The 25,070-nt window shown below is 41.3% G+C and overlaps 1 protein-coding gene across 5 annotated transcripts in view; it reads right to left on the bottom strand.

The window, feature by feature from the left end:
- SNX16 (sorting nexin 16) overlaps window positions 1–15,676 on the bottom strand; it is a 35,999-nt gene extending 20,323 nt beyond the window's left edge. For 2 of the 5 annotated variants that reach the window (XM_055546752.1, XM_055546756.1), the window contains exons 1-3: window positions 15,391–15,529; window positions 12,791–13,265; window positions 2,898–2,984 (exon numbers count right to left, since the gene is read on the bottom strand). In XM_055546752.1, the coding sequence (XP_055402727.1) occupies window positions 2,898–2,984; window positions 12,791–13,165 (462 nt within the window). In that variant the 5' untranslated portion in view covers window positions 13,166–13,265; window positions 15,391–15,529. Of the gene's footprint in view, window positions 1–2,897; window positions 2,985–12,790; window positions 13,266–15,390 lie in introns of all 5 variants that reach the window. The other 3 variants (XM_055546755.1, XM_055546753.1, XM_055546754.1) reach the window with 3 other exon arrangements.
- Between the last annotated feature and the right edge of the window lie 9,394 nt (window positions 15,677–25,070).

Genomic DNA, 25,070 nt, shown 5'->3' with positions numbered 1-25,070 from the left:
CTATATGATACCAAATTCCTAGCACAGTGATGAACTCAAAAATTTCATGATTTAAAGATGCTAAGATTTTACTTTAACAATTATAAAAATAATAACTACCATTTAAACTGTGTGGCTGCTGCTGTCTGACACACATTTTTGACTCTTGCCAGTAAAATCAGGTGATGAATGGAGCTCTTTCTGGTACCTAGAAGACTGACATATACACTTATTAATTTTAAGTGCCCAACTTAAGAGTATCAAGGAGATATTTACAAGACTTAAATTAAACTTCTATTAACATCTTTTTTCAAAAACTTAAGAGCAATCTAAATCCCAGCTTGCCTAAGGCAAGAAATATTTTGGCAATAAAGATGAATCCAGAGAGATAAAAGGAAGCAAACACTAAATAATAGTTGAGTCCTGAGGAGAACAAAAGTCATAAAGGATGAAATAGCTCTGAACTGAGACTGTTAGAAATGAGTCTGTATAAACAAAAATTATAACAATTTCATAAGAAAGCTAAGAATTTCAATTAAGTATGTGGTAACTTAATGAATCACTTTGGTATTCTTGTGTGTTTTAACTATTTAAAAAGATGAACAGAAGTAAAGAATTACAGGTTTTTAAATCAACCATGTAAAATAAAAATTCAGGTACAGAAAATAAAATTTATATATTATGTAAATATCTTAGAAATAATATTAAGTACTTTGGCATGTTGCCATAAGTCATCTTAACAATACCTTAATTAAGAATAAAACACTTTAGCATTTTATATTTTACCTTTTCATTGAAACTGAGGTTTAAGAATGGTGGAAGCTTTTTGGCATCCTAGCGGTTGCCAAGTCACATAAATGGAATTTCCCATAACCAAAAGTTTTAAGAACATACCAACCTGAGAAGTTCTGAGAGTCCAAGAAAGCAATAGGAAATATGGCAGGTGGGAAAGTAGGACCCATGAAGTTCCCTCTATTCAACATCTATCAAAATTAGGGAGTAATCCGTGGTCCAAGGTCATCTTATTTGGCCTCTCCGAAGCATCATAAACTGCTTGCTTCTTTTGGAAAAATGCTTTTTCTCTTGGTTTCTTAAATACCAGTTACCCCTATCTGTCCTACCTGATTTTCCTCCAGCCCTGTGAACACTTCAGCTGCTGTTTCTCTACTGAAATCTTACTGCAATTTACTCAATCAGTTCCCTAGTGTTAGAAATTTAGGTTGGTTCTAAAATTTTTAACTATTTAAAACAAAATAAAAAATGAAAAAAGAGAAGAACAATACATAAAACATCATGAGAAGTATCCTTAGGGCTATATCCTGCCCATATGAATAATTTATTATATAGGATAAATCCCAGAAATGTAATTATCATGTCAAATTATGTATAGCTTTAGGATGTCCTCTAGGAAGACTTATATTTCTAACAATAGATATACCACTTCAAGGCTGTCAACCTGACAGGTAAAAATTAAAATAGTTTTTCTTTCTTTTCTTTAACTGTAATTTTATTTACTTATTGGTGGTGCTGGGTCTTCATGGCTGTGCCGATTTTCCTCTAGTTGCAGAGAGAGGGGGCCGCTCTCCAGTGGCAGTATGTGAACCTCTTGCTGGGGCGGCCTCTGCTGTTGGGGAGCACGGGCTCCAGGGCACACTGCCTTCAGCAGCAGCAGCACATGGCCTCAGCAGCGGTGGCTCCCGGGCTATGGAGCACAGGCTCAGCAGCTGTGGTGCACGGGTTCAGCCGCTCCATGGTGTATGGGATCCTCCCAGACCAGGGCCTGAACCCATGTCTGCTGCAATGGCAGGCGGATTCTTTACCACTGAGCCACCAGGGAAGCCCAACAGGTGAAAAATAGTGTCTTAATTTTCTTTTCTTGGGGTACTTGTGATAGTAAATGGTTTCCAAATTTAGTGGTCATTTGTATTTCTTCTGTGGATTACACTGTTCATATCAATTGCTGAATTTTCTATTTTGGGGTGCTTCTTGTTACTTATTTTTAAGGGTACTTAATGTACTGCAGTTTATTATTATTTTCTTTGTCTGTTTCACATGTGCAGTGAAAAAGATTTTGTACATGCAATTAGGGTTACTATTGAGTTGACCTTAAGACAGGAAAACTATTTACATGAGCTTAATCTTATCACTCAAGCTCTATAAAGGTAAAGCTTCTTCCTGGCTGATGACAAAAGAGAAAGCCAGAGATATTCTAGCACAAGAAAAACTTGACCAACTCTTGCTGACTTTAAAGATGGAAGGGTCATGTGCAAGAGCTGAAGAATAGTATCTATGGGCCAAGAACAACCTTTGGCTGACAACCAGCAAGGAAACAGGGACCTCGTCTCACAATCACAAGAAACCAAACTCTGCCAACAACGATACTGAAAGCTGATTCTTTCCCAGAGCCTCCAGATAAGAGGCCAGTCAATATTTTGATTTTGACCTTGTTTGACCCTTAGCAGCAAACCCAGCTGAGCACTCCAAATCTCTAAATAACGAAGAGGTGTGTTTTAAGCCACAAAGTTTGTGATAATTTGTAACACAGTAAAGAAAACTAACCATAATGTGTTAAATTTTTTTTTCATTCTTCTACAGTCGTATGATTTTGGGGTCTTATACACATACATTTTTTCAAAGTTATAAGATTATGTAAATAATCGTATTTCTGTTGCCAATTTTAAGGTTTTCATATTTTTAATATTAAAAATAATTTTTTGTTTCCAACAAAAGGAAGTTATATGTAGAGATGGGAATTCAGACTCTTAAAATTAAATGAAACAGTTGTTAGGAAATAGCAAAGATTCGACTTCACTTAAATAATTAACAAAGGAGAAAAAGCAAGTAACAACAGGAGAACTCCAGGAACAGATTATAATTCCAGACTGAAAAGTCAGGTTTAGATTTATTAAAGTACTTACTTTATCATTAAGCCTAGAGAAATCAGTGTATCTTCTAAAAACTACCCAGCTTTCTTCTGGGGTCTTCTTTACTAATATTTTATATACCTATGGAGAGAGTGAGAGACAGAGAGCTTTAAAATATATTTCTATAAATATTTTAAAATTTAAGCCAAATAATTTTAAAACTTTTATTTGAAAAAGCAGATGGTAACATTATGTTAAAAAATTCAGAAACTATTTAGGCCATCAAATGTTCAATCAAATGTAGGAACCAAAAGCAAAGATTTTTTTCTCAGGACTGACAAATTTGAGGCAAAATGCTTTTCTGAAGCACGCTAATAATAAATAAACTCATCAGCCTCTAAAATATATTTTATGCTGCTGCTGCTGCTGAAGTCACTTCAGTCATGTCCAACTCTGTGTGGCCCCATAGACGGCAGCCCACCAGGCTCCCCTGTCCCTGGGATTCTCCAGGCAAGAGTACTGGAGTGGGGTGCCATTGCCTTCTCTGATATTTTATGCTAATATATTCTAAAATTAATATGAAAAGTAGCCACTATTGTCTTACATAGTCAATTTAATTTTTAAACTCAATAACTGCCAAGCAAAGTTTTCTAATAAATTAGATGTTTTAATCTTCAAGGATGAAATACAAGGTAGAAAATATCCATATTAGATGAAAGTTTACATTTCTATAATTATGTACAATTTTCTAGGCTACTGCATAGAAAAATTTGGTTGCAGCAAGTCAATATTTTAAAAGGTACTTAAGAAAAAGCTAGATTCTATATTTCCTAAGGATAATTTTAGAATTTATTGAGAGGAAATACTATTTACAACGGAATCTCAGAGAAACAACTCCTAGTAGTTTTTGGTACAGTGGTTTGAGCTAAGCTAAATACGTGACACACAAAATGTACTCAATAACTATCTACTGAATGAGTAAAACTCTCTTAAAAACAGTAACTTTTTCCCTTCAAGTTAAGGTGTGGAATAACTTTCAATTGTAGTTCTAGAGCTGCACTCTAGCTGCAAATGGCTATAGAATACTTGAAATGTGACTTTGACACATGCTGTGAGTATAATATAGACCAGATTTCAAAGACTTAGTATGAAAAAAGATGTAAAAATACTTCATTAAAAACATTATATATTGATTAATGTTGAAATGATCATACTTTAAATATATTAAACAAAATACATTACTAAATATAATTTCATCGTTTCTTTTTACCTTTTTTAACACTAAAAATCAGGAAATTTTAAATTACAAGTATGATCCAAATTCTAGTGGATGATCAAGAGACAATTTATTAGTTAGGGATTGTTGATCATCCTTACCATTTGATTCTTCTCCCTTACAGACTTATTTTTCAGCTTTGAAGGGAGAGAATCAGCAAGGGTTAGATTGGATTCTTTAGTTTTCAAGTAAAAAGTAAATAATTTATCTTTGCAACATATAAAGGTGAGGATGGAGATTATTTGGATGCCCTGTAAAGTATCCAGAAAGTCCTGATGTAAAATAGTCATGCAGGGAATAAAAAGTAAATTTTCTTTTTTAGTTCAGTTCAGTCGCACAGTCGTGTCCAACTCTTTGCGATCCCATGAATCGCAGCACGCCAGGCCTCCCTGTCCATCACCAAATCCTGGAGTTCACTCAGACTCACGTCCATCGAGTTGGTGATGGCATCCAGCCATCTCATCCTCTGTTGTCCCCTTCTCCTCCTGCCCCCAATCCCTACCAGCATCAGAGTCTTTTCCAATGAGTCAACTCTTCGACCAGGTGGCCAAAGTACTGGAGTTTCAGCGTTAGCATCATTCCTTCCAAAGAAATCCCAGGGCTGATCTCCTTCACAATGGACTGGTTGGATCTCCTTGCAGTCCAAGGGACTCTCAGGAGTCTTCTCCAACACCACAGTTCAAAAGCATCAATTCTTCGGTGCTCAGCCTTCTTCACAGTCCAACTCTCACATCCATACATGACCACTGGAAAAACCATAGCCTTGACTAGACGGACCTTTGTTGGCAAAGTAATGTCTCTGCTTTTGAATATGCTATCTAGGTTAGTCATAACTTTCCTTCCAAGAAGTAAGCGTCTTTTAATTTCATGGCTGCAGTCACCATCTGCAGTGATTTTTGGAGCCCCCCAAAATAAAGTCTGACACTGTTTCCACTGTTTCCCCATCTATTTCCCATGAAGTGATGGGATCAGATGCCATGATCTTCGTTTTCTGAATGTTGAGCTTTAAGCCAACTTTTTCACTCTCCACTTTCACCTTCATCAAGAGGCTTTTTAGTTCCTCTTCACTTTCTGCCATAAGGGTGGTGTCATCTGCATATCTGAGGTTATTGATATTTCTCCCAGAAATCTTGATTTCAGCTTGTGTTTCTTCCAGTCCAGTGTTTCTCATGATGTACTCTGCATATAAATTAAGCAAGCAGGGTGACAATATACAGCCTGGACGTACTCCTTTTCCTATTTGGAAACAGTCTGTTGTTCCATGTCCAGTTCTAACTGTTGCTTCCTGACATGCATACAAATTTCTCAAGAGGCAGGTCAGGTGGTCTGGTATCCCATCTCTTTCAGAATTTCCCACAGTTTATTGTGATCCACACAGTCAAAGGCTTTGGCATAGTCAATAAAGCAGAAATAGATGTTTTTCTGGAACTCTCTTGCTTTTTCCATGATCCAGCGGATGTTGGTAATTTGATCTCTGGTTCCTCTGCCTTTTCTAAAACCAGCTTGAACATCAGGAAGTTCACGGTTCACGTATTGCTGAAGCCTGGCTTGGAGAATTTTGAGCATTACTTTACTAGCATGTGAGATGAGTGCAATTGTGCGGTAGTTTGAGCATTCTTTGGCATTGCCTTTCTTTGGGATTGGAATGAAAACTGACCTTTTCCAGTTCTGTGGCCACTGCCGACTTTTCCAAATTTGCTGGCATATCGAGTGCAGCACTTTCACAGCATCATCTTTCAGGATTTGAAATAGCTCAACTGGAATTCCACCACCTCCACTAGCTTTGTTCGTAGTGATGCTTTCTAAGGCCCACTTGACTTCACATTCCAAGTTGTCTGGCTCTAGGTCAGTGATCACACCATCATGATTATCTTGGTCGTGAAGATCTTTTTTGTACAGTTCTGTGTATTCTTGCCACCTCTCTTGATATCTTCTGCTTCTGTTAGGCCCATACCATTTCTGTCCTTTATCGAGCCCATCTTTGCATGAAATGTTCCTTTGGTATCTCTAATTTTATTGAAGAGATCTCTAGTCTTTCCCATTCTGTTGTTTTCCTCTATTTCTTTGCATTGATCGCTGAAGAAGGCTTTCTTATCTCTTCTTGCTATTCTCTGGAACTCTGCATTCAGATGCTTATGTCTTTCTTTTCTCCTTTGCTTTTCGCTTCTCTTCTTTTCACAGCTATTTGTAAGGCCTCCCCAGACAGCCATTTTGCTTTTTTGCATTTCTTTTCCATGGGGATGGTCTTGATTCCTGTCTCCTGTACAATGTCACGAACCTCAGTCCATAGTTCATCAGGCACTCTATCTATCAGATCTAGGCCCTTAAATCTATTTCTCACTTCCACTGTATAATCATAAGGGATTTGGTTTAGGTCATACCTGAATGGTCTAGTGGTTTTCCCTACTTTCTTCAATTTCAGTCTGAATTTGGCAATAAGGAGTTCATGGTCTGAGCCACAGTCAGCTCCTGGTCTTGTTTTTGCTGACTGTATAGAGCTTCTCCATCTTTGGCTGCAAAGAACATAATCAATCTGATTTCAGTGTTGACCATCTGGTGATGTCCATGTATAGAGTCCTCTCTTGTGTTGTTGGGAGAGGGTGTTTGTTATGACCAGTGCATTTTCTTGGCAAAACTCTATTAGTCTTTGTCCTGCTTCATTTCGTATTCCAAGGCCAAATTTGCCTGTTACTCCAGGTGTTTCTTGACTTCCTACTTTTGCATTCCAGTCCCCTATAATGAAAAGGACATCTTTTTTGGGTGTTAGTTTGAAAAGGTCTTGTAGGTTTTCCTAGAACCGTTCAACTTCAGCTTCTTCAGCGTTACTGGTTGGGGCATAGACTTGGATTACTGTGATACTGAATGGTTTACCTTGGAAACGAACAGAGATCATTCTGTTGTTTTTGAGACTGCATCCAAGTACTGCATTTTGGACTCTTTTGTTGACCATGATGGCTACTCCATTTCTTCTGAGGGATTCCTGCCCGCAGTAGTAGATATAATGGTCATCTGAGTTAAATTCACCCATTCCAGTCCATTTTAGTTCGCTGATTCCTAGAATGTCGTCATTCACCCTTGCCATCTCTTGTTTGACCACTTCCAATTTGCCTTGATTCATGGACCTGATATTCCAGGTTCGTATGCAATATTGCTCTTATAGCATCGGACCTTGCTTTTATCACCAGTCACATCCACAACTGGGTATTGTTTTTGCTTTGGCTCTGTCTCTTCATTCTTTCTGGAGTTATTTCTCCACTGATCTCCAGTAGCACATTGGGCACCTACTGACCTGGGGAGTTCCTCTTTCAGTATCCTATCATTTTGCCTTTTCATACTGTTCACGGGGTTCTCAAGGCAAGAATACTGAAGTGGTTTGCCATTCCCTTGTCCAGTGGACCACATTCTGTCAGATCTCTCCACCATGACCCTACGCCTGAGACCAGGGGTGGCGGCCGGGAGGACCAACCCCACTTCCAAGGAGCGGTGGCTGCGAGGGCACAGGAGGGCCTAGAGGAGCTATCCCACGTTGAAGGTCAGGAAGGGTGGCGGTGAGGAGATACCCCTCGTCCAAGGTAAGGAGCAACGGCTGCGCTTTGCTGGAGCAGCCGTGAAAAGATACCCCACGCGCAAGGTAAGAGAAACCCAAGTAAGATCGTAGGTGTTGCAAGAGGGCATCAGAGGGCAGACACACTGAAACCATACTCACAGAAAACTAGTCAATATTCTTTTTAGAAGTTACTAATTCAAAAAGGGATAAACTGACTTTAATACTTTTGACTGTGAATAACTGATGCATGATAAAAGTCAACTTCATATGATAATTACTTCAACTGTACACAATACACATTGACTTTATTTTTTCTGTTTTAGAAAAAATGAGCCCTTTTCTAACTGCTACCCTTCACAGTGGTCTCTATAACACTCCTTTTTTCTCTAGGAAAAACACAGGATAGATTTTTGCTTTATTTTTTCTAGAAAGCTCTCCTATCTACTTGTTTAAGTAGTACTTCAATGAAAACTATGTACAATACTGATCATTGCTTCCTCTAAATTCTAACAGCAGTTATTGTCTCTACCCTTTATTTGAAACTTAGTGTATACTACACTTTGTACTCTTGTTTTAGGTAGCCTGTGCTTTAAGTAAACAAATGTAGACACATACACTGATCATAAAATATATACAGAAAAGCACAAAAACTTCAGTATACCCCTTAATGGATTTTCACAGAGTAAACACACCATGTACCGAGTAAAAGAGGAAGAAAGAAAACATTACCAAAGAAGTCCACCCCGTGACTCTTTCTGGAACCTGCTCACCACCCCTCTCTACTTTTTGTTTTTAATCACTTTTCAAAGATGTGACACTCTCTCTATATATAAGACCTTGCCAGTTTTTCCTAAACTTTCTTCAGTTAAGAGATCAATTCAAAGAAATATACCAAGGTGAAATTATTTGACAAACCTAACACTCTCAAGCTTGTAACTCTAGCTTAGACCTCTCCCCTAAAGTGAACACTGAATATATGACTAAAAAGTCTGTTGATGAAAGTGAAAGAGGAGAGTGAAAAAGTTGGCTTAAAGCTCAACATTCAGAAAACTAACATCATGGCATCTGATCCCATCACTTCATGGGAAATAGATGGGGAAACAGTGGAAACAGTGTCAGACTTTATTTTTGCGGGGGCTCCAAAATCACTGCAGATGGTGACTGCAGCCATGAAATTAAAAGACGCTTACTCCTTGGAAGGAAAGTTATGACCAACCTAGATAGCATATTCAAAAGCAGAGACATTACTTTGCCAACAAACGTCTGTCTAGTCAAGGCTATGGTTTTTCCTGTGGTCATGTATGGATGTGAGAGTTGGACTGTGAAGATAGCTGAGCGCTGAGGAATTGATGCTTTTGAACTGTGGTGTTGGAGAAGACTCTTGAGAGTCCCTTGGACTGCAAGGAGATTCAATCAGTCCATTCTAAAGGAGATCGGTCCTGGATGTTCTTTGGAAGGAATGATGCTAACGCTGAAACTCCAGTACTTTGGCCACCTTGTGCGAAGAGTTGACTCATTGGAAAAGACTCTGATGCTGGGAGGGATTGGGGGCAGGAGGAGAAGGGGACGACAGAGGATGAGATGGCTGGATGCCATCACCAACTCGATGGACGTGAGTTTGAGTGAACTCCAGGAGTTGGTGATGGACAGGGAGGCCTGGCGTGCTGCGATTCATGGGGTCGCAAAGAGTCGGACATGACTGAGCAACTGAACTGAACTGAATATATATATATAGTGAGATAAAATATATATACATGCGTACGCCCTCATATATACATACACGTAACTGACATCTCCACTTGACGTCTAACAAACATTTCAAACCTAGCATGTGCAAAAACAAATTCTGGTCTTTCCCTCAAAATCTGCCATTTCATTAAATGGCAACTCTACTTTTCACATTGTTTAGGTGAGAAGCATTGGGATCATTTTTGCTTTCTCCATCTCCCCCATCCAAAGGCTCTCTCTTCAAGACATCTCCAGAATCTGACAATTTCTCAGGCCCCCTTCCCTCACCTGGTGCACATCATCATATGTCCCATGGATTACTGCAAGAACCTAATCGCCTCCTGCCTTCCTTTTTCTCCCACAAAATCTAGTCTCAATTCAGCAGCCAGAATGAGCCTTTAAAAAGCTTAAGTCAGATCATCTGATTTTCCCTTTTACAATCTTTTTGAGATTCCCAGCTCAAAATGGGGGAAACTCTAAAGGCCTTATAAAGGCTTCTGTGCTCTATTTGAACTGGGGGTCACACTCCCTTGCTGTTACCTCAGTTCCTACATCTCTCCCCACTGATTATCCTGCTGTTAGCCATGAAGGTCTTGGCAGTTACACCACCTGTATGGGAAGCCCCTCCCCTCCCCTCTCAATGTCCTGGGTATTGTCATGGCTCATTTTCTCTTCAGTTCAGTGGCTCAGTTGTGTCCGACTCTTTGCGACCCCATGGACTGCAGCATGCCAGGCCTCCCTGTCTGTTCCTGTCATTTTCTCCCAGTGCTACATCTTTCCTGTGAGGCCATGGCTGGCAGTGCCACTTAAATTGCAACTCTGGTTTCAAGAAACTATTTCTTTCCCTCTTTTGATTCTCCTCTATAGCACTTATCACCATGTGACAAACTAATATTAAGAATAAAATTGCTTATCTATCTTTCATACGTTCAGTTGAGCTCCTGTACCACTATTACCTGGAAGAGGGCTTGGCACATAACTTGTACTCCAAAAACGCTAAATTAATAAATAGGTGAATATGATTGATTTTATATGTGTCATTTATTTCTTCCTCTGTATTGTCTTGAAAGACTATATACAAACTTTTCACACATATTACCTCAGTGAATGCTTATTCTTGCATAGAGAAGGTAGGTCACCGTACAGAAATGAGCTACCAATTTATTATAATTTCCAAAAATCACTCACAAAAAAGTCAGATCCATGCAGATTTGCCATCCATATCATGTCTTACAATATTTTAACTCTAAAAACTGCCTCTTTATAATTTCAATATTCTTTTTCCTAGAAGATCCTTCCATACTGTCATTAACTATACAACATGAAATGTTGAAGTAAATATGAAATCATTACTTCCAGAAAATCCAAGAGAAAGAAAAAACAGTTTCAAAGAACAAGCTTATACGTGGATTTAACAAGGTCATTGGATATATAAATACGTAATATATAATGAGGACAAAATAGATTAAACTAGCAATGAACAAACAGAAACATTAAAAGATGTAGAGAATATCAAACAATATGCATACCCAGTAATCAATCTTAGCAAAAGAGGTTAAGATTTCTGCCCTGAAAACTATTATTTAAAATATTATTTAATAACTTATTAAAATATTATTTAAAATTATTTAAAATTAATTAAATATTATTTAAATAAGTTAAAGACTTAATGACATGGTTTAGGTTCATAGATTCAAACACTCGGTACTATAAATATGTCAGATCTCCCTAGATAGATTTAATACAATCTCAATGCAAAGGGCCAAGACAACCCTGAAGAGGAACAGCAAAGCTACAGTACTTAGCTACCAGATGTCAATACTACCATCGGGCCTTAGTAATTAAGACAGGGTGAAACCAGTAAAGAAGGGAGAAATGGAACACAGAATCAGACCCATACATTTATGGTCACCTGATTGTGACATAGGCAACAAAACAAATGCAAAGGAGATAGAGTTGTCTTTTCAATAAAAACCTGATTTTAGGGAGGAAAAAATGTGTCTTGACTCTTACTTCATACCATGGACAAAAATCAATTCCAGACAGTTTATAGCTCCAACTTTGAAAGGTCCAACAATAAAGCTCTTAGAAGAAAACATAGGACAACATACTTGTAACCTGGAAGGAGGCAGATTTTAAAAAGGGCTAACTGTAAAAAAAAATTTAATATGCTGGACTATATTAAAACTAAGAACTCTTGATTATCGAATGAACCATTAAGGAAGGCAAATCACAGAGTGAGAGATGCTAGTCACAACACATGTTCTGAAAAAGGACTTATGTACAAAATGCACAAGAAACTATAAATCAAAGTAGAAAAGACCTCCCAAAAGAAAAATGAACAAAAGTCTTGAACAGACATTTCAGAAAAGAGAATACTCAAATGGGCAAAAAAAAAAAAAAAAAAAAAAAGTCTTAAAGGCACATTAAAACCACAATGTATCATTCTACTCAGTAGAAAAGCTAAAATGAAAAAAAAAAAAAATACTACATGTTGGGAAGGTGTGGAATAACTAGAATTCTGAAGGTGGGAGGAGAAGGGGACGTCAGAGGATGAGATGGTTGGATAGAATCACAGACTCAATGGACATCAGTCTGAGTAAGCTCCAGGAGTTGGTGATGGAGGGAAGCTTGCTGCGGTCCATGGGGTCACAGAGGACATGACTGAGTGACTGAACTGAACTGGGAAGGTGTGGAATAACTAGAATTCTCATACACTACTTAAAGGAGTATAACTTAGTATGGCCGCTCTGGTACATTGTTCATCAGTATCTTCTAAATCTGGGCAGATGATCCAGAAACTTTATTCTTAGGACTTTAACAGAAGTGAGTACATGTGTTTACTGAGGGACAAGTACTAACAGGTTTGCAGCAGTATCTGTAAAAGTCCCAAACTGGAAATGATTAAAATGTCCTTCAGCAGTAGGATGGATAAGCTGTAGTATATTCACATAAAGGAGTAACATCAGTAATAAAAGTGAGCTGCCTACAATTACATGCCAGATCAAGGATGAATCTTATAAACGTATGCTGAAGAGACCATATCCAAGAGTAAATACTCCATAATTCCACTAACATGAAGTACAGAAACAGGCAAAATTAACCTAGGCCATCAGGAGAGTGGGTATTGACTGACAGAGCATGAGGGGAGGCCTTCATGATGTTGTAATGGTCTATTCTTGATTTGTGTGCTGGTTTCACAACTATGTCTGGTTTGCAAAAATTCATTCAAGTAAAGCAAAAGTATATCAACAGCATGACAACTTAAGGGGTATAAACCAACTGACTTTTATGTTCAAGAAATTACAAGTATAGGCTAACATTATTCAACACAAGTTTAGAGCACCGGTTAATAAATCTTTCATCTAATGATGGATAGTAGAAGTCAATACTCACAGTAAATTTAGCTCTTTCTTCCATCACCTCATAACCCAGGATAATAGGTGTTGAAGGTCTATCTTCAAAATTCACTGTTTCAGGACTTTGTTCTTCACTTTCTCTTGGTCTAGCAGAATACTCAATGGAAGAATCTGCACCTGTAAATTTAGTCCTAATGAGGGGACTGCTACAGACAGATGAAGTGCTTTCCATTTGGTCAGATACACTGGTCTGTTTAAAATTACCCATATTTGAGTCTTCTAACTGGCCTTTGGAAGAATTTGAGCTTGTTGAGATACTCCCAAAAGAAGAACTTCTTTGGTTTCTGGTGGTTGCAAAACTGGAAGCAGAGTTCCCTAGGGGCATAGGAACTGGAACATAAGGAGTTGCCATCTTCTTTTGGCTTTTGTAACAAACTTGCACACTTCTGAGTCCGAACAATTAGAGAACAAGTAATAAGCAATGCATTATTTTCTTCTTAGGAATTCACTCTCTAAAAATGAGAGGAACACATGAAAGATTAGTGTTTGATCAGGAGCATTATCCAAAAGAAAACAAAATGCTCATATCCATTTCTTTTAATTTTGTGACACTGTATTATTTTGTTTAGAAAGAAAACACACCCTAAACTTCTGTCTTTAATCCACAAACATCACCTCTAAGAACTCCTGTTTGCAAGATGAGGAGAGCAGAAGTATTCTACACTCTTTTTCTTAATCCTAATATTACATGTTATCCTTTTTCCCTCTCTTTCTTCGTGATGGATTGCTGTTAAGGGTCATTGTAACCTGACGTCAAGGACATAAAGGAGTTGAAAAGAGGAAAAGTGATAAAGATGGTCCTGAAACTTTATTCTCTTTATTATGATCCTGACACTACTAAATATCGTACAGGCAGTGGAGGGTAAAGGGAAGGAAAGAAAGGGACAAAAATTATTTATATTTCCTTCCGATTTAACTAGGGAAACTAAAAAATTACCCAGAGTAATGACAGTCAACCAGAAGCTTAGATAGCTTGTAAGGTAAATAATAAATAGTTCTTCAAGTAACAGTTCATTAAAACCAGGATCAAACGGATTTGGGGGGAGGGGAAACTTGGTCAAATTAAATTAATCAAATAAACTGCTGCTGCTGCTGCTGCTAAGTCGCTTCAGTCGTGTCCGACTCTGTGCGACCCCATAGACGGAAGCCCACCAGGCTCCCCAGTCCCTGGGATTCTCCAGGCAAGAACACTGGAGTGGGTTGCCATTTCCTTCTCCAATGCATGAAAGTGAAAAGTGAAAGTGAAGTCGCTCAGTCGTGTCCGACCCTCAGCGACCCCATGGACTGCAGCCTACCAGGCTCCTCCGTCCATGGGATTTTCCAGGCAAGAGTACTGGAGTGGGGTGCCATTGCCTTCTCCAAAATAAACCGCAATGAACGTTAAACATATCGAACAAGATTAAACAATTAAAAAGTTTAAACGTTCTTCCTAGTTTCCAGACCATCCCTAATTCCGCTACACCATAAACTGCAGGTACTGAACAAATGTTCAAAACCTATACTTCATAAGCTCTGCTGTCAAAAGGAGGAGTTTATCTTGTCTCATAATTTCACAGTGATACAGGAAAAAAGGTTTCCCCGAGGCTGCGAAATGGCAGTAAATTACAGATCCGGGAAATGGCACATAACAACGGGTCTACCTATCCAACTACGTCTACGCAACTCTACTGGTGAGAAAGGTAAAGAGACAAGCCGCTCAGAGTCCGAGAGACGCGGAGACATTTCTAACCCAGCACGTGGCTCTGGGCACCCTTCCCCATCATCAGGCACTCGGGAAGCCCGAGCTGCTGATTCACCGCTCCTCGCTTCCGCCCGACGGCTTCCCCCCAAAGAAGTAAATGACAGCCTGCACTCTCAGCCTCCTGACGGCCGGCGGGGTCGCCCCGCCTTCGGCCACTCGGCCACCTGAAGCCTCAGGGCCGGGGAGCACCGGACCCGCACAGCCTCTGAGCTCGCGAGGCCCTCAGCGCTGCCCGGCGGGAAGACAGCAAGCGGGGCTCGCGCCGCGGCCTCGACCTGCTCTGAGAAGAACCTCTCGGTCCTCTGGAGGACCACGGGCAGGTGAGGCGGCCAGAGCAGCTCGGCGAGCGAGACAGGTCGCGCGTGCTGGCAGCGCAGAGCCGGGACTACCCAGGACGGTCTGGTCCGGTCTGCGCAGGCCAGGGCCCCTCGGCTCGGGACGGCGAGCCCCCGCTCCCGGGCTCCCCAAGACGCCCCCGCCTCCGCCCCGGCGCGCGGCAGAGCCGGCGGCCGCCCGGGCTCTGTCGCACTCCCGGCCCTCCGTGGGAGTTCCCCCCGCCCGCCACCGGGGCGCAGGTGTCAGCCGCCGCGCGCTCCCCACCTCAGCGCGCCCCCTAACTGCCTCAGCGCGCTCCCCACCTACCTCACCGCGCTCCCCACCTACCTCACCGCGCTCCCCACCTCAGCGCGCTCCCCACCTACCTCACCGCGCTCCCCACCTCAGCGCGCTCCCCACCTACCTCACCGCGCTCCCCACCTACCTCACCGCGCTCCCCACCTCAGCGCGCTCCCCACCTACCTCAACCCGCTCCCCACCTACCTCACCGCGCTCCCCACCTCAGCCCGCTCCCCACCTATGCGCGCTCCGTACGTCAGCGCGCTCCCCTCCTCAGCCCGCTCGGGCGCGCTGCCCCGGGAGGGTTAACTCCGACCCTGCCTCACCGCAGCTTTCCGTCTCCACCCACAGCGCCCGGAGAACTCACGTGACCCCTTCCAGAAAACAGAGGCTCCTCGCCCGCCTCGGCGCGGGCCGCGGGCCCAGGGTCCTCGCCAGGAGGAGGGAGGGGCTGGGCTGCCGCCGCTCCCGGAAGTGACGTCACGCGGAGGGCGCCCGCCTCAGGGGCATGAGTTGTGGTCTCAGGGGTCCTCGGCGCCTGGGTCGAGCCTAGTTTTGTGGTAAGGATTTTACCTTCTTTCCCATAGCTTTATTTTTATCAGTTAACTTTGAGAAATGGAGGCTACGGTCCCTGGTTTGAGCGACAGGTGATGAGAAGACTACAATTCCCGGGAGCAACTGCGGCCAATGTGGGCCGCGGCTCGCTTTGCGTCATGGGACTCGTAGTCATCCCCTGCGGGGCTGGTTCTACCGGGTTACAGGCTGTTTTCCAAAAGGAGCAGCGTTTCAGGGGAGGACAGCTGATTCTAAAAGGGGGGCGCAGGATGCTTCACTACAGCCTGTTGCTCCTCCTACTGTTCCTCACTATTCCTCCAATGAGGAGGAGTAATTTCAGAGAACTCCTGAAGTTGTTCAGTGTGGCGGTGTTTTTTTATTTATTTTTTATTATCTCGAGAGAAATTTTGATTCAAATAATATAGTATTAGGCTTGTTAGGGGCTTCCTTGGTGTCTTAGATGGTAAAGAATATGCCTGTGGGGACACCCTGGTTCCATTCCTCGGTCCCGTGGAGAAGGCCATGACAACCCACTCCAGTGTTCTTCCCGTGGACACAGGAGCTTGGTGGGCTACAGTCCATGGAGTCGCAAAGAGTTGTCAGGACTGAAACAACTTAGCACACAGGCTTGTTGGACGTGCATGTCTAAAGACCTGAAGATTATCAGAAAAATGGTTCTTTGATCAGATCAGATCAGATCAGTCGCTCAGTCGTGTCCGACTCTTTGCGACCCCATGAATCTCAGCACGCCAGGCCTCCCTGTCCATCACCAACTCCCGGAGTTCACCCAGACTCACGTCCATCGAGTCAGCGATGCCATCCAGCCATCTCATCCTCTGTCGTCCCCTTCTCCTCCTGCCCCCAATCCCTCCCAGCATCAGAGTCTTTTCCAATGAGTCAACTCTTCACATGAGGTGGCTAAAATACTGGAGTTTCAGCTTTAGCATCATTCCTTCCAAAGAAATCCCAGGGCTGATCTCCTTCCGAATGGACTGGTTGGATCTCCTTGCAGTCCAAGGGACTCTCAAGAGTCTTCTCCAACACCACAGTTCAAAAGCATCAATTCTTTGGCGCTCAGCCTTCTTCACAGTCCAACTCTCACATCCATACATGACCACAGGAAAAACCATAGCCTTGACTAGACGGACCTTTGTTGGCAAAGTAATGTCTCTGCTTTTGAATATGCTATCTAGGTTGGACATAACTTTCCTTCCAAGAAGTAAGCGTCTTTTAATTTTATGGCTGCAGTCACCATCTGCAGTGATTTTTGGAGCTCCCCCAAAATAAAGTCTGACACTGTTTCCACTGTTTCCCCATCTATTTCCCATGAAGTGGTAGGACCAGATGCCATGATCTTCGTTTTCTGAATGTTGAGCTTTAAGCCAACTTTTTCACTCTCTTCTTTCACTTTCATCAAGAGGCTTTTTAGTTCCTCTTCACTTTCTGCCATAAGGGTGGTGTCATCTGCATATCTGAGGTTATTGATATTTCTCCCGGCAATCTTGATTCCAGTTTGTGTTTCTTCCAGTCCAGTGTTTCTCATGATGTACTCTGCATATAAGTTAAATAAACAGGGTGACAATATACAGCCTTGATGAACTCCTTTTCCTATTTGGAACCAGTCTGTTGTTCCATATCCAGTTCTAACCGTTGCTTCCTGACCTGCATACAAATTTCTCAAGAGGCAGATCAGGTGGTCTGGTATTCCCATCTCTTTCAGAATTTTCCACAGTTTATTGTGATCCACACAGTCAAAGGCTTTGGCATAGTCAATAAAGCAGAAATAGATGTTTTTCTGGAACTCTCTTGCTTTTTCTATGATCCAGCGGATGTTCTCTGCAGGCCTATTTATCATTAGAATTGAGCAATTTGATACAAAAATCATTCCATGAGTTCTAAGCCGTTGGAATAGTCCCAAGACTGGGAAAACATGATAACTTGTAATTTCAAAGTGAACATAGGAAGATAATCTGGCTTGTGGCATATTGATGGTTTTCGATTGATAATATTGCTCTTTCAGTGTGAATGAGACATAAAAAGAGAATTCTAGGGACTTCCCTGGCAGTGGAGTAGTTAAGACTCTGTGCTTCCAGTGCAGAAGGCAAAGTTTCCATCCCTGGTGGAGAAACTAAGATCCCACATGCTGCCTCCTACAGTGGAAAAAATAAATAAAATTGAAAAATAAAAAAGAATTCTGTAGAGATGGTAAACTAAAACATGAGGTAGTTTTCAGGATAGACTTGGCAGCCTTGGCTGAGAGGTGGCAGATATATCCTTGAGTTCTGTAAGTTAATAAATGTGTAGAAAAGAAAAAAGAGCTTTGGAATATTTCCCTCACTTGTTGTCAGGACTGCAGCAAAAGATAAGTTTGAAAATGGAAAATCTTATAATCTAATATCCAGGAAGCAAAGGAATATTAAACTTTCAAGAAGCAAAGTATACACATACCTCAGTTAGGGATAGAGAAAAGATTTAGAAAAGATCATTGGAATTGTCCAAGAAGAAACTCCTTCACAAATTATTTAAAGGCGCATACAGGACATGCATACTATATGTATCCTTTGTCTTCCAGAATATCTGGCATAGATGAATGTCTAGATTTTACTTGTAGAAAATGAACTGAACATTTCTTAAAAATATTTTAATGAGATTCCAATTAACAGTATAAATTATACTAGTTTCAAGTATGCAGCATAATGACTTAATATTTGTACTCATTGTGAAGCGATCACCATAGTAAGTCTAGAGAATTCCAGAAAAATATCTACTTTTGTTTCATCGACTATGTTAAACCCTTGACTGTGTGGATCACAACAAACTGTGGAAATACCAGACCAGAGTACCAGGACCACCTTGCTTGTCTTCTGAGAAACCTGTATGTGGGTCAAGAAGCAACCGTTAGGACTGGACATGGAATAACTGACTGGTTCCAGATTGGGAAAGGAGTATGTCAGGGTTTTATATTGTCACCCTACTGATTTAACTTCTGTGCAGAGTACATCATGTGAAATTCTGGGCTGGATGAATCACAAGCTGGAATCAGTGTTGCCAGAAGAAATATCAACAACCTCAGATACGCAGATGATACTACTCTAATGGCAGAAAGTGAAGAGGAGCTAAAGAGCTTCTTGATGAAAGTGAAAGAGGAGAGTGAAAAAGCTAGCTTAAAACTCAACATGAAAAAAATTTAGATCATGGCATTCAATCCCATCAATTCATGGCAAATAGAAGGAGAAAAAGTGGAAGCAGTGACAGATTTTTTTCTTAGGCTCCAAAATCAGTGTGGACAGTGACTGCAGCCATGAAATTAAAAGATGCTTGAAAGGAAAGCTATGGCAAACCTAGACAGTATATTAAAAAGCAGAAACATCACTTTGCTGATAAAGGTCCATATCGTCAAAGCTATGATTTTTCCAGTAGACATGTACAGGTGTAAGAGTTGGACCATAAAGGAGGCTGAGCACTGAAGAATTGATGTTTTTGAATTGTTCTGGGGAAAACTCTTGAGAGTCCCTTGGACTGCAAGGAAATCAAACCAGTCGACTCTAAAGGAAATCAACCCTGAATATTCAGTGGAAGGACTGATGCTGAAGCTGAAGCTTTAAGTCAATTCTCTGGCCACCTGATGTGAAGAGCTGATGCACTGGAAAAGACCCTGATGCTGGGAAAGACTAAAGGCAAATGGAAAAGCGGTGACAGAGGAGTCCATGGTTAGATAGCATCACTGATTCAATGGATTTGAGTGAACTCTGGGAGATAGTGGAGACAGAGGAGCCTGATGTACTGCAGTCCATGGGGTCACAAAGAGTTGGACATGACTTAGTGACTGAAAAACAACAATAACAATATTCTTGGCTCCTTTGTTATAAATTAATTGGCCATATGCATATGGGTTTACTTCTGAACTCCAGGACATCCTTAACAATCAAGAAAGAATATCTGCGATTGTCAAAATAAAAGTTATATTAACACAGATAGCATCTAATGGCTAGTCTCTGTGTATGGAATATTTTATTTGAGCTATGATGACTTTATACAGTGCACACAATCAAATTGAATTGCATTCATTTTAATTTTTAAAGTAACAGAAGACCATTTTTTCTGCCCTTTCATCATTTTAATTTTGTATAAAACGTATACACGTAGCAGGACATATGGAGCCCGCTCAAGGTATGATTTTATACAGTGGTACGTAGATATTGGTACATAGGGGTAGAGGGTTTAAGGGAGAGGGAGAATGAATGTAAGAAAAAACACAGCAGAATAAGGTATGTGCAACAGGCGTAGCTTCTCAGATCCCAACATTTCCCCCTTCTGTGACGTTTGTCCCTCTTCTACAAGGATGGGTCCTCGTGGTCATGCTCATAATATGTCACTCTTATAACAGAAGTTGTTTGGTCATAGTTGATTGTGTCTGAAGAGGACTTTTGAGCCAGTTGTGTCCAAACGACACTCTCTTGTACTGTCTTGTGGGAAGGCGAGCATACAGACTGGAAGTCACAGGAGCTGCAGTCAGACAAAGGGAGTTTTGTGTGAAGGCCCATAAAGTCCCATGGCTGAGGTCCCTGGAGTTGGTCTGGTTCTTCCCCATTATCCACTTTTTTTGGAGTTCATGAGTACCTTAATGTTCTTCCAGTAGATTTGCTTTTTACTTAAATCTAGCCTGAGTTGCTTATTTTGCTTATAACTGAGAGTACAACTAATATGGCACATTGAAATGAGACAAGCTGAATGCGCAAAGTGAAAGTTGATAAAATACAAACAATCCCTTATCAATGATTTGAAATAACTGAAATAACATAAAATGACTCTTTTCCAATTATTGTTGTTGTTGTTCAGTCGCCCAGTTGTGTCCAACTCCTTGGGACTTCTTGGACTGCAACACACCAGGCTTCCCTGTCCCTCACCATCTCCTGGAGTTTGCCCAAGTTCATGTTCATTGTATCAGTGATGCCATCCAGCTATCTCATCCCCTGATGCCCTGTTCTTCTGTCCTCAATCTTTCCCAGAATCAGGGACTTTTCCAGTGAGTCGTCTGTTCACATCAGATGACCAAAATCCTGGAGCTTCAGCTTCAGCATCAGTCCTTCCAGTGAATATTCAGGGTTGATCTCCCTTAAGATTGACTGGCTTGATCTCCTTGCTGTTCAAGGGACTTTCAGCAGTCTTCTCCAGCATCACAGTTCGAAGGCGTCAATTCTTTGGTTTTCTGCCTTCTTTACGGTCCAGCTCTTAACCGTACATGACCACTGGGGCGACCATATCCTTGACTATATGGACCTTTGTTGGCAGAGTAACGTCTCTGCTTTTCTACGCACTGTCTAGGTTTGTCATCACTTTCCTGCCAAGAAGCAATTGTCTTGTGGTTTCATGGCTGCAGTCATTACTTTGGTATAATTTCATGGATTCCTTGTTTTCCATAGGCAGTGTTTCTATAATCTTAATAGTCAGGATCTGAACTCCATCTGCCCTCTGTTTTCTCCCTGTCATGAAATTTTAAAAGTTCAGAAAAGGAACTATAGGTAGTCTGTTCTTAGAGTGACAGGAGGTGACCAAAGTAGCAATGGAGCAACATGATAGCCAACTTTATTACAGTGAATTTGTGACCTGTGGAATATCCTAAATCCAGGGTAGGAATTACATGGCATTTATAATGGCACAGAGAAGAGCCTTTCATACTACTAGCATGGATTTGTGATCTTTCTACTCCTATTACATAAGAAAGACTTTGAAAGCATGTGTGGAAATCCTACTGGAAATATAACAAAGAGACCAAATTGCTTCACAAAATCACAGTTAGTCTTCGAACTGAAAGGGACCATAATGATCTTGAAGATAAGTCTCCATTTTAGAGCTGAGACTCTAAAATGACTCTAAAATTACTCTTTCATTTCCTCAAAAACTGAAAGGAAAACAGAAGCTAAAAGGTCTGCTTGTAATCATTTCCATTGCCCATGAACTCTTGGTTCTCAAACTGATAAGCTTCTTATCCAGGATAGTAAGACACCCTTTTCTGAGCACTTTTGCACTTGGGTCCTAAATGTCTGTCATCCTTCCCACAGTGCCTTGCCCCTGGTACGTTCTCAGTTAACATTTGATGCCTGGGAAGTCTTCATGGATTTTGTGCATGAGGAGGACCTACATTGGGCTTAAAGGGTTGCTAGGAATTGAATAAGTAAAGGATGCAGGCAGGGCAAAAAACGAAAATGAAAGTGAAGTCACTCAGTTGTGTCTGACTCTGTGACCCCATGGACTGTAACCTGCCAGGCTCCTCCATCCATGGGATTCTCCAGGCAAGAATACTGGGGTGGGTTGCCATTTGCTTCTCCAGGGGATCGTCCTGATCCAGGGGTTGAACCTGGATCTCCTGCATTATGGGCAGACTCTTTATGGCCTGAGCCACCAGGCAGAACACACTGGGCAAAGTAAAAAACTCGAGAAAGGGTGTAACTGTGTGGAGTGTTGTGAAACACTGAGGAGACCAGCCTGATTGAAGTGAAGGGCCTTTGAATGTAGCTGGAAATAGAGATACGAGCTCCTACTCATCCCTCAAGTCCATCTCAAATATAACTTCATTAGTAATACCTTCCTGCTTTCTTCAGATGGAATTAAGTAAGCACTTATACAAGCCTCTGTGAGTGCCTTGTATTTGGTACATGAGTGGAGGCAGTCATTGCATTATTTGTGAGGACTTCCTTGGTGGCTCAGACAGTAAAGACTCCTCCTGCAATGCAGGAGACTCGGGTTTGATCCCTGGGTTGAGAAGATCCCCTGGAGAAGGGAACAGCAACCCACTCCAGTATTCTTGCCTGGAGAATCCCATGGACAGAGAAGTCTGGCGGGCTTCAGTCCATGGGGCTGCAAAGAGTTGGAAATGACTGAGCAACTAACACTTTGACTTTCATTAAATGTACAGCATAAGGGCCAGGATTGTGTATTGGACTTCAAAACGAAGATCATGGCATCCAGTCCCATCACTTCATGGGAAATAGATGGGAAAACAGTGGAAACAGTGTCAGACTTTATTTTTCTGGGCTCCAAAATCACTGCAGATGGTGACTGCAGCCATGAAATTAAAAGACGCTTACTCCTTGGAAGGAAAGTTATGACTAACCTAGATAGCATATTCAAAAGCAGAGACATTACTTTGCCAACAAAGGTCCGTCTAGTCAAGGCTATGGTTTTTCCTGTGGTCCTGTATGGATGTGAGAGTTGGACTGTGAAGAAGGCTGAGCCCTGAAGAATTGATGCTTTTGAACTGTGGTGTTGGAGAAGACTCTTGAGAGTCCCTTGGACTGCAAGGAGATCCAACCAGTCCATTCTAAAGGAGATCAGCCCTGGGATTTCTTTGGAAGGAATGATGCTAAAGCTGAAACTCCAGTACTTTGGCCACCTCATGCGAAGAGTTGACTCACTGGAAAAGACTGATGCTGGGAGGGATTGGGGGCAAGAGGAGAAGGGGACGACAGAGGATGAGATGGCTGGATGGCATCACTGACTTGATGGACGTGAGTCTGGGTGAACTCCGGGAGTTGGTGATGGACAGGGAGGCCTGGCGTGCTGCGATTCATGGGGTCGCAAAGAGTCGGACACAACTGAGCAACTGATCTGATCTGATCTGATACTGACCTTATATAGTACCTGAATAAGGCAGGTACTTTGGGTATAGTCTCCATAATAAGTACTTTTTAAAATACCTGGCTCATCTTACTGGTGCACATTTCCTATAATATTCTTCTAGATTTACACATTTTCCACTCCTGGTTTAGAGAATAAAATCTAAATTTTTGAGTAGGTCCATGAGTCCCTTCATGTAATGACTTTTATCTCTTTTATGGTCTATTTCTTCTAGATGAATTAATTAGTTAATTAATTTACCAGCCATTTATTGAGTACCTATCATATGCAATGCATCTCAAAGTCCAGCTTTATCAATAATTATCTTCCATTCTAAGCTTTTCATGTTTCTGTTTGCTAGCTTTTCCTACAGCTTTTGCCTGGAATTCTACTTCTCTTGTCCCATTTCTGAGACTCAGTTTTAGGTGCCATGCTCTCCAAAGGTGGTCTGACTCCCTCTCCACCATGTTCTCACAGTCCCCTTTTCAAGCTTCTGTTATGGCTTTGCCCCCGTTGAACGTGGTTATCGCTATATGACTGCCTTTCTGACTAGAACGTGTGCTCTTTGAGGCAGAGACCATATCTTTTTCTTCTTCACTGGCTCATAGAACCTCCAGCATCTGCTGTGGCTATATCGAATACATGAATGAAAGCGGCTGACTACAGTCTTCTTACTGGATCAGCTCGGTAGTTTAATAGAAACAAGCAAACACACATGCACACATTCTCAGTGGAATTTGGTTTCAAAGAAATGTAAAAGGGAAATTTAGTCTGTGAACCAAAGTGAAACAACTCTGCTTAGAGAGAAAGGATCCCTTCATTTGCCCAGAGTAATCTGTCAATCACTGCATTAGATAGATATCTCCAATGGCAACCCACTCCAGTGTTCTTGCCTGGAGAATCCCAGGGACAGGAGGGCCTGGTGGGCTGCTGTCTATGGGGTCGCACAGAGTCGGACACGACTAAAGCGACTTAGCAGCAGCAGCAGCAAGGTCCACTTCAGATCTAATGTTTTATGAGTTTATGAGTACCATTTGAAACCTTAAGGAGATACTGAAACAAACACCACAGCCTGGTTCAGATCTATCAAGTGCATTAGGCAGAGCAAAAATCAAATGAAATGCAAAAAAGCTGAACTATGAAATTAAACAGACCAATGAGTCAGGTGTTATTGTTCTTTTAAGTCTCTGGCTTAATTAAGTTTGGGATGTGCTGCAATTCTTGGGATAAACATAGAGAAGGAATTCTGAGGTCCTAGTTCCAGGTTTCAATATCCCGCCATGCAAGAGATCCTTCCAAAAAAGTAAAAAAATGTATTCAAGGAAAAACTATAGTGTTGGAAGAAGTAGCAAGTCTTTGGTCCATCGACACCAAGATTCCTGCTCATCTTTCAGGTGAGGTATTAACCTCTTCAGTGAGGGCTTAAATTATCTGGGTTATCCATGGTCTTTTGTTTGGATTACTTCCAGCTTTTTTTCATCTGTAATATGTGATGATAATAGTCCTTCCTCATAGGGTTGTTTTGAAAAAAAAAAAAAAAATCGATCTTGTTTGGTAAGTGCTTAGCACAGTACCTGGCAAAATGAACAATAGATATTATTATCTGGGGTCAACTGGGTAGCTCAACTACTTTAAGAAGATAGACAATATTGATAGTAATGAATATGGATATTTGTTGAATGAATGACTGAATAGTAGTTAACTATGAACAGAGATCTGCACTATATAT

Source organism: Bubalus kerabau, chromosome 14 (genome assembly GCF_029407905.1).
Source record: "Bubalus kerabau isolate K-KA32 ecotype Philippines breed swamp buffalo chromosome 14, PCC_UOA_SB_1v2, whole genome shotgun sequence".
NCBI classification, from domain to species: domain Eukaryota; kingdom Metazoa; phylum Chordata; class Mammalia; order Artiodactyla; family Bovidae; genus Bubalus; species Bubalus kerabau.
The sequence above is the reverse complement of the archived record's forward strand: the minus strand, read 5'-3'. Positions and strand labels throughout refer to the sequence as shown.